Genomic DNA, 12,219 nt, shown 5'->3' with positions numbered 1-12,219 from the left:
ATTATTCTGTCTGTCCGTGAAAAAATATGATGAGTCTGCGATTTATTTATTTACTTTTAAGCTGGAGAAAATGTTATGACTATAATTATTTTGCAATTCAGCTAATGATTACATATCAGAATTATGGCTCGTAGACATGTACCACTTAGGACTTTAATAATTTATTATGGTTTTCCAATATGTCTGTTATGTTGTCTGTCTGTGATTTTCCTACTGGGTGTCTGGAAAAAAAATAAAATAATTAAAGTTTGCAACCCTACTCATTTGGCAGGGGTGTGGCTTAGTTGAGCATGGGTGTGGCTTAGCTGAGCATGGGTGTGGCTTAGCTGAGCACGGGTGTGGCTTAGCTGAACATGGGTGTGGCTTAAGCACAGGCGTGGATTAGCTGAACATGGGTGTGGCTTAGTTAAGCACAGGTGTGGCTTAGGTGAACATGGGTGTGCCTTAGTTACGCATGGGTGTGTTCTTAGAGGAAATAGGTGTGGTCTAAAATGCAAAAACGTAGCTTAAGGTGCACTAAAATTTATTACCTAGCATGAGCCACTGTGCTAGCCAAATCACTAGTACAAGGGGATTTAAAGGAAGACACTGGGTAAGAAGGATTCCCCGTGTTAAGTTTAGTGCAGAGACTGAGTGGGTGGAACATGACACCAAGCAGATAATTCATGTGTCAGGCTCAGCCCCTTTCAGGTCCTTCATAAAGAATAACATTGATTATATGGCGCTTTTATTCAGTTCTGTTTTCGGCACCTGAGATTTTTTGGGCTTGATATTCTTCTTAGAAAGGACTGAAATTAATCCATACAATCAGATGGTACCAAAGAAAATAACTTGATTTCCCAATTAATTCAAACCCACCGAATGTAACAAAAGGCAAAATATTTCTAAACCCAGAAACACAGTGTTACAGCCAAATACCCTCTACAAAAAAAAACAAAACACTCTTATGGAGCGTTACCTCCTTTACATGGGACCAGCTCTGTGATACTTCTTGGGCTGTATGACCCTGAAAACGGGAATATGACTCAGGTGACTCCTCTAAGGTATGGAGGATTCGAGCTCATCTTTGTATAATGATTAACAGCACAACGGAGGCCATTTTGCCGTGAATTATTGACCCAAAAGTAGTTATGTAGGGACAGAAATGTGTAAGTTCAAACAGTAAAAGTTTATAGGATCGGACGTCCCTCATTAGTTGCAAAACCAACTTTATCACTGGAGGCCTGCTGCATCCTGCGAGTGCATCAGTCAGGATTTGGTGAGTCTACCTTTCATATGTAAGTTTTTTTAAATTTTTTCTTATGTTAGCTGTTCAAAACCAACTTTACACAAATATGTGAACCTTAATTATGTTTCTTGGTTGGGTCGGTGGAGCAGGGGGTGGAAACATCTCCTTAGCCAATCAGGAGTCTTTACTGGGCTTAAGATGCGGATTTGCTGAAAAGACTCCACACCTCCTACAGCTCCGCATACTTGACTTGAGTCTGACTTTACAAACCACCATGACTTTGGGATGTGCAATACATAATAAATGTAACAAACATCATATGTACAGTCTAACACAGTCATACTTTAATCGGGATCACATCATCTTAAATAAATCATAGCGCTAAGTACAAAGCTAAATACCTGCATCACATGGCAAAAAAATACACAGATAGAGAACCAAGACAACTTACAACACAGGAAGAAAGGTCAGAAAGGAAATGACGCCTCCTCGATTCAATGTTGCTAAATGTAAACAATTTGGTCATACAAAAACCACGCAGTGCTGGAGGGAATGTGACGGGAATGATTGGCGTAAGATATCCAAGTGTAACAGGGGAGTATGTCGCGTTAGTGTAGGATCACCTTCAAACACCATTTATACCCAGATATTATCTACATAGAATGTCAAGTGACTTTACAGACACGCATCTTTCAAGTGCTATACTCCAGTCACATCCGGAGCAGCATTCAAAAAAACATCACTGGATTTTTAAGGTGGCATTAAATAAATGTTGGAAAAAAAACCCCTACTACATCTACAGATGTGTATGGTGAGGTTCCGACTTTACAATAAAACGGCAGATGGCGAAAGGAAGGATGGGGCAGCTGGATTTCAATATGACCAATCCTTTAATTTTCAGAGGAGATCTTTCAAACACATCTGGAGCAGCATTCAAAAACATTTCTGATTTTTCTTTAGGGGGGCATATTCATTAGTTAAGTGTGGGAAACAAACTGCTGATTTCATGAGGACAAGCTGATCATCTAACTTGCATGGAGAAGGATTGGGCAGTTTTATTTCAATATGTCCAATCATTATTTTCTGTAAGCTTTAGACAGAGTTGTCTGGCAGAAGCTTATTCTTCTTACCCCAAGGAGAACACATATATGGTTGCCCGACCCCATCGTAATCGATGTGTATTGGGGAGTTTGGAAAAATACTTTTCGGGATGACAGCTATATAAGGTCTGAATACAGCCCTGGCAGAATTCCGAACGTAGCTCTGGCAGAATTCTGAACGCAGCTCTGGTAGAATTCTGAACACAGCCCTGGCAGAATTCTTAATGTAGCTCTGGCAGAATTCTGAACGCAGCACTGGCAAAATTCCAAACACAGCCCTGGCAGAATTCCGAACGCAGCCATGGTAGAATTCCAAACGCAGCCATGGTAGAATTCCAAACGCAGCACTGGCAAAATTCCGAACGCAGCCTTGGCAGAATTCTGAACGTAGCCTTGGCAGAATTCTGAAGGTAGCCCTGGCAGAATTCTGAACGCAGCCCTGGCAGAATTCTGAACGCAGCCCTGGCAGAATTCTGAACGCAGCCCTGGCAGAATTCTGAACGCAGCCCTGGCAGAATTCTGAACGCAGCCCTGGCAGAATTCTGAACGCAGCCCTGGCAGAATTCTGAACGCAGCCCTGGCAGAATTCTGAACGCAGCCCTGGCAGAATTCTGAACGCAGCCCTGGCAGAATTCTGAACGCAGCCCTGGCAGAATTCTGAACGCAGCCCTGGCAGAATTCTGAACGCAGCCCTGGCAGAATTCTGAACGCAGCCCTGGCAGAATTCTGAACGCAGCTCAGGCAGAATTCTGAACGCAGCCCTGGCAGAATTCTGAACGCAGCTCAGGCAGAATTCTGAACGCAGCTCAGGCAGAATTCTGAACGCAGCTCTGGTAGAAATCTGAATGCAGCCCTGGCAGAATTCTGAATGCAGCCCTGGCAAAATTCTGAATGCAGCTCTGGTTGTGTCAGGAGTGGAAGACATGATATCACTCAATGTTATAAAGTTACTCACCACTATATACAGACTATATCTAGAATATTCAGCTTCATAGTAGAATGTATACTGTGGAAGCTTCTTCCACTATTGGGGTTTACAGAGAGGAATAGGGGAACTCCCGCACATACTATGTACATGAAAGAACTCCCATTCTCGTTACTGGGGAATCATGCAGCACCAACACAGCAAAGTCTACCCCATGTATGATATGACAACACCAATTTCTGCAGTGATCATGCTATAGACATTTTGGAAAGTGTTGGGCAATGGGTGGGCACGAGCCGCACCATCCCTAGACCATGAATCGATGCTCTTTGCCGTCATGCGCCATAAGGATGACATTGCGGTTGGAAGTCCAAATGAGTCTTGCCAGTCTTAGGGCGTTGAGCGAACCGGGGGAGGCTGGTTGAACGGGGGGCACCTGGTACGTTTTAATACAGCGCAGCTGAGGTGCGGAGTTCAGCATCCCGATGCTTCCCAGCAAGGACGTGTTCATCTAGGAAACAAAGAATCCAAAAGCGTCAGAAAAACGACACAAAAAACACATCAGTATTTTGGTTGCGCTGTGACACGATTTTAGCTAAAAGTTTATGGATGCCCATGTTACAGTCAAACTTTATAAAATATAAGAAAACAACAAAAAAAACAATAAGTGCCTCTAGAGGTCTTTTATGTAACACATGCAGTAAATAAATATATATATATGTATATATATATATATATATATATATATATATATATATATATAGATAGATAGGTAGATATATATAGATAGATAGATAGATATACAGTTAGGTCCATATATATTTGGACAGAACACAACATTTTTCTAATTTTGGTTCTAGACATTACCACAATGAATTTTAAACAAAACAATTCAGATGCAGTTGAAGTTCAGACTTTCAGCTTTCATTTGAGGGTATCCACATTAAAATTGGATGAAGGGTTTAGGAGTTTCAGCTCCTTAACATGTGCCACCCTGTTTTTAAAGGGACCAAAAGTAATTGGACAATTGACTCCAAGGCTATTTCATGGACAAGTGTGGGCAATCCCTTCGTTATGTCATTCTCAGTTAAGCAGATAAAAGGCCTGGAGTTGATTTGAGGTGTGGTGCTTGCATTTGGAAGGTTTTGCTGTGAAGGAAACAGCGGTCAAAGGAGCTCTTCATGCAGGTGAAACAAGCCAACCTTAAGCTGCGAAAACAGAAAAAACCCATTCGAGAAATTGCTACAACATTAGGAGTGGCAAAATCTACAGTTTGGTAGATCCTGAGAAAGAAAGAAAGCACTGGTGACCTCATCAATGCAAAAAGACCTGGGCGCCCACGGAAGACAACAGTGGTGGATGCTCGCAGAATAATCTCCATGGTGAAGAGAAACCCCTTCACAACAACCAACCAAGTGACCAACACTCTCCAGGAGGTAGGCGTATCAATATCCAAATCTACCATAAAGAGAAGACTGCATGAAAGTAAATACAGAGGGTTCACTGCACGGTGCAAGCCGCTCATAAGAATCAAGAATAAAAAGGCTAGACTGGACTTTGCTAAAAAAACATCTAAAAAAGCCAGCACAGTTCTGGAAGAACATTCTTTGGACAGATGAAACCAAGATCAACCTCTACCAGAATGATGGAAAGAGAAAAGTATGGTGAAGGCGTGGTACAGCTCATGATCCAAAGCATACCACATCATCTGAGTCATATGAGTCAACAGTGTGATGCAGCAGCAAAAAAAGCAAATGCAATTCTAGGATGTATTAACAGAAGCATACAGTCTAGATCACGTGAAGTCATTATTTCCCTCTACTCCTCTTTGGTCAGACCTCATCTGGAATATTGTGTCCAGTTTTGGGCACCACATTTTAAAAAAGACATCAACAAACTGGAGCAAGTTCAGAAAAGAGCAACCAGAATGGTGACCGGTCTGCAAACCCTGTCTTATGAGGAAAGGTTGCAGGATTTGGGATTGTTTAGTTTGCAAAAGAGAAGACTGAGAGGAGACTTAATAGCTGTCTACAAATATCTCAAGGGCTGTCACATTGTAGAAGGATCATCTTTATTCTCATTTGCACAAGGAAAGACTAGAAGCAATGGGATGAAACTGAATGGGAGGAGACACAGATTAGATATTAGAAAAAACTTTTTGACAGTTAGAGTGATCAATGAGTGGAACAAGCTGCCACGAGAAGTGGTGAGTTCTCCTTCAATGGATGTCTTCAAACAGAGGCTGGACAGACATCTGACTGGGATGATTTAGCGAATCCTGCTTTGAGCAGGGAGTTGGACCAGATGGCCCAGGAGGTCCCTTCCAACTCTACGATTCTATGATTCTATGATTCTATCTGTAAAACACGGTGGAGGCAGTGTGATGGCTTGGGCATGCATGGCTGCCAGTGGCACTGGGTCACTAGTGTTTATTGATGATGTGACACAGGACAGAAGCAGCCGAATGAATTCTGAGGTATTCAGAGCCATACTGTGTGCTCAGATCCAGCCAAATGCAGCCAAACTGATTGGTCGTCGTTTCATACTACAGATGGACAATGACCCAAAACATAAAGCCAAAGCAACCCAGGAATTTATTAAAGCAAAGAAGTGGAATATTCTTGAATGGCCAAGTCAGTCACCTGATCTCAACCCAATTGAGCATGCATTTCACTTGTTAAAGACTAAACTTCAGACAGAAAGGCCCACAAACAAACAGCAACTGAAAACCACCAGAGTGAAGGCAGAGCATCAAAAAGGAGAAACACAGCGTCTGGTGATGTCTATGAGTTCAAGACTTCAGGCAGTCATTGCCAACAAAGGGTTTTCAACCAAGTACTAGAAATGAACATTTTATTTACAATTATTTAATCTGTCCAATTACTTTTGGTCCCTTTAAAAACAGGGTGGCACATGTTAAGGAGCTGAAACTCCTAAACCCTTCATCCAATTTTAATGTGGATACCCTCGTTGCCGTCATGCGCCATAGGGATGATATTGCGATTTGGAAGTCTAGAATATAAAATCCTATCTGTTCCTGAGGATGGAAAAGGATTTTTAACAAGGGGTAAAATAGCTTTCTTATACAAACACTTTGCAATTAACTAAAATGCAGTGCGGCTACAAAGAGGGTCCATCAGTCTGGAGGATTAATGGCCACCTTGTAATACTTCTTTTCTCCTGCGGAGGCACTGCAGAGAAATTGAACACTTGCTTCTGTATATTCCTGCAGACCTCAACTGATTGATGGTGTTCCCAGCAGCAGCAAGCCGCCCCGAGATCAGCTTATTGTATGGGGACCGACTGTGGAACGCTAAAAGGTGTAGCAGAGCTGGATTTGTTACCTCCTTGGGGACGCATTATTTCTGTTTAATGCCAAGTTTACATCTATATACACGCTCAGACAACATCCTTACGAATATATTTGTAGGTTCCATGACACCATGTTTAACCCCCGCAGTATCCTCCCGGTACAGCGCATAGCTAACGTGACTAATGGCTGACCGGTGGACGCTGAAGAGATGTTATGCTCCAAGTTCTGTCCGGGGAAGAATATAAGTCATTTACTATTTTTTTCTGTTCTTGCTCCGTGGCATGATGGTGTCAGTGGGTGTAAATCACAGCATCTCTAGCAGGGAGCGCACAAGCACCGCTGACATTTTCACAATTTAAATCATCTTGAGTAATAGCCCTTTTAAGATGACTAATGTTACTGATTTTCCTACATTAGTAATAGCTCAGAAACGGAGCGGGGGAAAGAGGCGGCACGAGAGGGAAGTCCGAGCAGACGGGGAGGCAATTAACGAGTCCTATGCCGCGAATCTCTGGGCTACAGAAGATGGGCCGCAGGCAAGGAGCATTACACTTCAATGTGTTTACAGGGATCTATCTATTAGATGTACAGTGGCTTGCAAAAGTATGCACCCCCTTGGCTTTTTACCTATTTTGTTATATTACAACCTGTGCTTAACTGTAATCCGATTTGTGTGTGATGCATCAACACGAAGTAGTCTAAGTTGGTGAAGTGAAATGAGAAAAATATATGGCATCAAATGGCTAAAAAAATGCCCTGTGCATATGTATTCACTCCTTTTGCTACACAGGAAGTCCACCTGTGTGCAATTTAAGTGTCCCATTGCCTGCCATTATAATACACACCTTTTCTGAAAGGCCACAGAGGCTGCACCACCATTAAGTAAGAGGCTCCACTAACCAAACACCATGAAGACCAAGGAGAACTCCAAACAACACCATGAAGACCAAGGAGATTTCCAATCAACACCATGAAGACCAAGGCGCTCTCCAAACACCACCATGAAGACCAAGGAGGTCGCCAAACAACACCACGAAGACCAAGGAGATCTCCTAACAGCACCATGAAGACCAAGGAGATTTCCAAACAACACCATGAAGACCAAGGAGATCTCCAAACACCACAATGAAGACCAAGGAGGTCGCCAAACAACACCACGAAGACCAAGGAGATGTCCAAACAATACCATGAAGACCAAAGAGATCTAACAACACCATGAAGACCAAGGAGATTTCCAAACAACACCATGAAGACCAAGGAGCTCTCCAAACAACACCATGAAGACCAAGGAGATCTCCAAACACCTCCATGAAGTCAAGGACAAAGTTGTTAAGGAGCACAAGTCAGGGTTGAGTTATAAAAAAAAAAATATCCCAATCTCTGATGATTCCCCGGAGCACCACCACATCCATTATCATCAAATGGAAAGGACATAGTGCTTATACTACAAAACAACCTGCCAAGAGAGGGCCACCCACCAAAACTCTCAGCCTGGGCATGGAGGGCACTGATCAGAGAGAACGACCAAAGGTAACCTTGAAGGAGCTGCAGCGTTCCCAAGCAGAGACTGTCGATACGCCCACAATAAGCCATAGACTCCATAGAGGTGGCATTTATTGAAGAGCAGAAAAAAGCCTTTACTTAAACACAAAAATTGTAAGGCTCATTTTCAGTTTTCCAAAAGACATGTGGGAGTCCTCACATGTATGAAAGAAGGTACTGTGGTCAGATGAGACCAAAGTTGAACTTATTGCCCATCAAGGTAACAGCTATGTCTGGCTCCAAACCAACTCAGGTCATCACCCCAAGAACACCATGCCCACAGTGAAACATGGTGGTGACAGTATCATGCTGTAAGGGACAATAAAAATGGTCCGATTTGAGAGGAAGATGGATGGTGCAAAATTAAGGGATATTTTTGAGCAAAAGCTGTTTCAGTTTGTCAGTGATTTCAGACTGGGACTGAGGTTCACCTTCCAATAAGACAATGCCCCAAAGCATACTGCTAAAGCAACACTCAAGTAGTTTATGGGGAAACGTGTAAATGTTTTGGAGTGGCCTAGTCAAAGCCCAGACCTTAATTTCATTGAGAATCTGTGATCAGACTTGAAGATTGCTGTTCACCAGAGGAAACCATCTAACTTGGGGAAGCTGGAGAAGAAATCTCTACAAAATACTGACTTTTGGAGGGTGAATCGTTAAGTTTTCAGTTATTTTGTCCTATTTGCTCTTTGCGTCACAATAAAAAAGAAAACCAAATATTCACAGTTGCAGACATGTTCTTTATAAGAATTGATGAAACCCTAAAAATACTGTGAAATTCTTGGTATTGAGTTACAAATTACCAATTTGGGTTCTTATTTTATTCCCACCGATTCCCTGAGTATTCCTTTATTTTCCTTTTTTAAATCCGCCATGTGGTTCCAGAGATCTGTGGCCTTTTATTTAGTGCAAATTCTTATGATCAGTACTAAAGAGGCGTGACCGATTAAGTAATTATGCAGAGAAGTCTAAGACACGCCCCAGAGGATCCTGTGAGCCACGCCTCCTTAAAAAAAAACTTTAAAAAATAGTACTAAATAATAAAGGCCATATCTCTGGACCGGTTTGGTGTATTTAAAAAAGAGAAGTAAAGAAATACTCAGGGGAGCAGTAAGTAATAATAAAGTAAGAGCAAAAACTGGCCACTTTTGACCGGGTAGCAAATCCTCTTAAGCGGAAGCAGGACCCACTAATAATAACCACATCTGGTATCTATCTGTTATTTGCAGGGGAAGCTTTGCCACAAATAACTATCCATGTTATGGATGAATTTTCTTTTTTTTCCCCTTATTTTAATAAGGCCCTAAACTCTGTAATGATTAATTTTACAATTTTGGGCTTGCGTAAGAAGAGATTAATCAAAGTTGCATAAATATGCATGCAGTGAGCTCCCCCTAGTGGCGGCTGAAGGCTGTCAGAATTTTAACAGTTTGGAACTTTTAGAAGGCAGTTTGGGACTCTATATAGGAAAAGCTGAGAATATGTTCATCAGAATAGGGTTCAGGAGCTAAAAGAGAAATCTAGCACAGAGGAAGAGAAGCACTGGGCTCAGAACATCAGGTTCATGATTGCTTTTTTCCAATACTCAATGTTGGGCTTTCTGTGTAAAGGTATAAATAAGATGATCTTGTACCCACTCACTCGACATCCCAGAAACTAAAAGAGCAGTGAATTCCGGGAGATTTCAGCTCAGACAACTGCAGGATTGTGAATGCAGCTTATTTAATATATGATTTGGCTAAAAATGGGTGCGAGTTAAAGGGACTTCACTTTACTATGGGTGGAGATCCGAACTTTGAAACCATCCACTAATTGTGACGATGAAAAGAGTGCAGGTTCAAGGTTTTTTTCCCCCAAAGTGACGTTCCCAGCCACCAGCTGTGGGTTGTCTCTAGTCAAAAAAATAAAATGGAGCCATCAGGACTTTTGGGCACAGCGAGGAAAATCTGTACTGTGGGCGCCACAATCTCGAGTTTGGCGTATGCATGCGACATGCCATCTTTTTATATGGGAACATCCCTTTAAGTTATCTAATGCATTTCCAATTACCAATACCCTTTACTTTTGAGGAGCCAGCAGTATGCAGTCTTGAGTTCCCACTTTCAGTCGCTGTAGATGGGGCTTTGTTTCCCTTCGAGGCACATAATGTGCGAGCTGCACCCCAGAGCTCATGGAGGTGATCAGGTAATGCTCTGAGCCGGTGACAGATATAGGATTAGCACTGTGGAGATCGCCAGCTGAGCCCGAGACTCATCACAGCTCTGACCAGGATTAAAGTTTAACACTGTAAAGTGCAGCTGGGACTGAATCATAGAATCGTAGAGTTGGAAGGGACCTCCTGGGCCATCTGGTCCAACCCCCTGCTCAAAGCAGGATTCGCTAAATCATCCCAGTCAGATGTCTGTCCAGCCTCTGTTTGAAGACTTCCATTGAAGGAGAACTCACCACTTCTCGTGGCAGCCTGCTCCACTCATTGATCACTCTAACTGTCAAAAAGTTTTTTCTAATATCTAATCTGTGTCTCTTCCCATTCAGTTTCATCCCATTGCTTCTAGTCTTTCCTTGTGCAAATGAGAATAAAGTTGACCCTTCTACAATGTGACAGCCCTTTAGATATTTGTAGACAGCTATTAAGTCTCCTCTCAGTCTTCTCTTTTGCAAACTAAACATTCCCAAATCCTGCAACCTTTCCTCATAAGACAGGGTTTGCAGACCGGTCACCATTCTGGTCGCTCTTTTCTGAACTTGCTCCAGTTTGTTGATGTCTTTTTTAAAATGTGGTGCCCAAAACTGGACACAATATTCCAGATGAGGTCTGACCAAAGAGGAGTAGAGGGAAATAATGACTTCACGTGATCTAGACTGTATGCTTCTGTTAATACATCCTAGAATTGCATTTGCCTTTTTTGCTGCTGCATCACACTGTTGACTCATATTCAGTCTGTGATCTATTAGTATACCCAAGTCTTTTTCACATGTGCTGTCACTTAGCCCTATTCCTCCCATTCTATATATGCTTTTTTCATTTTTATTGCCCAGATGTAGTACTTTGCATTTCTCCCTGTTAAAAACCATTCTGTTAGTTGCTGCCCACTTCTCCAGTTTATTTAAATCTTTTTGAATCCTCTCTCTCTCTTCTCTAGTATTAGCTATCCCTCCTAGCTTTGTGTCATCAGCAAATTTAATCAGTTTACCCTCAATTCCTTCATCTAAATCGTTGATAAAGATGTTGAACAATACAGGGCCCAGGACAGAGCCCTGTGGTACCCCACTTGAGACATTCTTCCAACTGGATGTGCAGCCATTTACGACCACTCTTTGGGTCCGATCACTAAGCCAGTTATGAATCCACCTAACAGTTGCCTTGTCCATTCCATACTTAGTCATTTTTTCAATAAGGATTGTATGAGAGACTTTGTCAAATGCTTTGCTGAAGTCAAGATATACTATATCTACAGCATTTCCTTGATCCACCCAATCAGTGATACCGTCATAGAAGGAAATTAAGTTAGTCTGACATGACTTATTAGTTAGAAACCCATGCTGACTCTGTTTAATCACTTCATTCTTATCCAGGTATTGACATACATGTTGTTTAATAATTTGTTCAAAGATCTTTCCTGGTATAGAAGTCAGACTCACCGGCCTATAGTTGCCTGGGTCCACCTTCTTCCCCTTTTTGAAGATAGGAACAACATTTGCTCTTCTCCAGTCTTCTGGCACTTCTCCTGTTCTCCAAGAATTTTCAAAGATTATGGAGAGGGGTTCAAAAATTTCTTCTGCTATCTCCTTCAGTACTCTGGGGTGTAATTCATCTGGACCTGGAGACTTGAATTCATTTAGGTTAGCTAAGTGTTTCCTCACTATCTTTCTGTTTATAGATATCCTGGATTCTTCTATTCCCTTAATAGGACAGTGAATAACAGATGATGTTGCATTTCCTTTCTGAGAGAAAACAGATGCAAAATAGGAATTTAAAAGTTCAGCCTTCTCAACATCCTGTCTTACCATTTCATCATTTTCATCCTGTAAAAATCCTATAGCATCTTTGACTTTTCTTTTACTTTTGACATATCCCCAAAATCCTTTATTATTGCTTTTGACATCTCTT

The 12,219-nt window shown here is 41.9% G+C and overlaps 1 protein-coding gene across 8 annotated transcripts in view; it reads right to left on the bottom strand.

The window, feature by feature from the left end:
- Positions 1-1,550: 1,550 nt before the first annotated feature.
- WDR7 (WD repeat domain 7) overlaps positions 1,551-12,219 on the bottom strand; it is a 402,328-nt gene continuing 391,659 nt past the window's right edge. For all 8 annotated transcript variants that reach the window (XM_073584827.1, XM_073584830.1, XM_073584829.1 and 5 more), the window contains one exon: positions 1,551-3,764. In XM_073584827.1, coding sequence (XP_073440928.1) covers positions 3,561-3,764 — 204 coding nt within the window. In that variant the 3' untranslated portion in view covers positions 1,551-3,560. The remainder of the gene's footprint in view (positions 3,765-12,219) is intronic.

Source organism: Dendrobates tinctorius, unplaced genomic scaffold, assembly GCF_039654945.1.
Source record: "Dendrobates tinctorius isolate UK_male_01 unplaced genomic scaffold, ASM3965494v1 ptg000085l, whole genome shotgun sequence".
NCBI lineage: Eukaryota > Metazoa > Chordata > Amphibia > Anura > Dendrobatidae > Dendrobates > Dendrobates tinctorius.
Note: the sequence above shows the minus strand (reverse complement) of the source record. Positions and strands in the feature narration are given on the sequence as shown.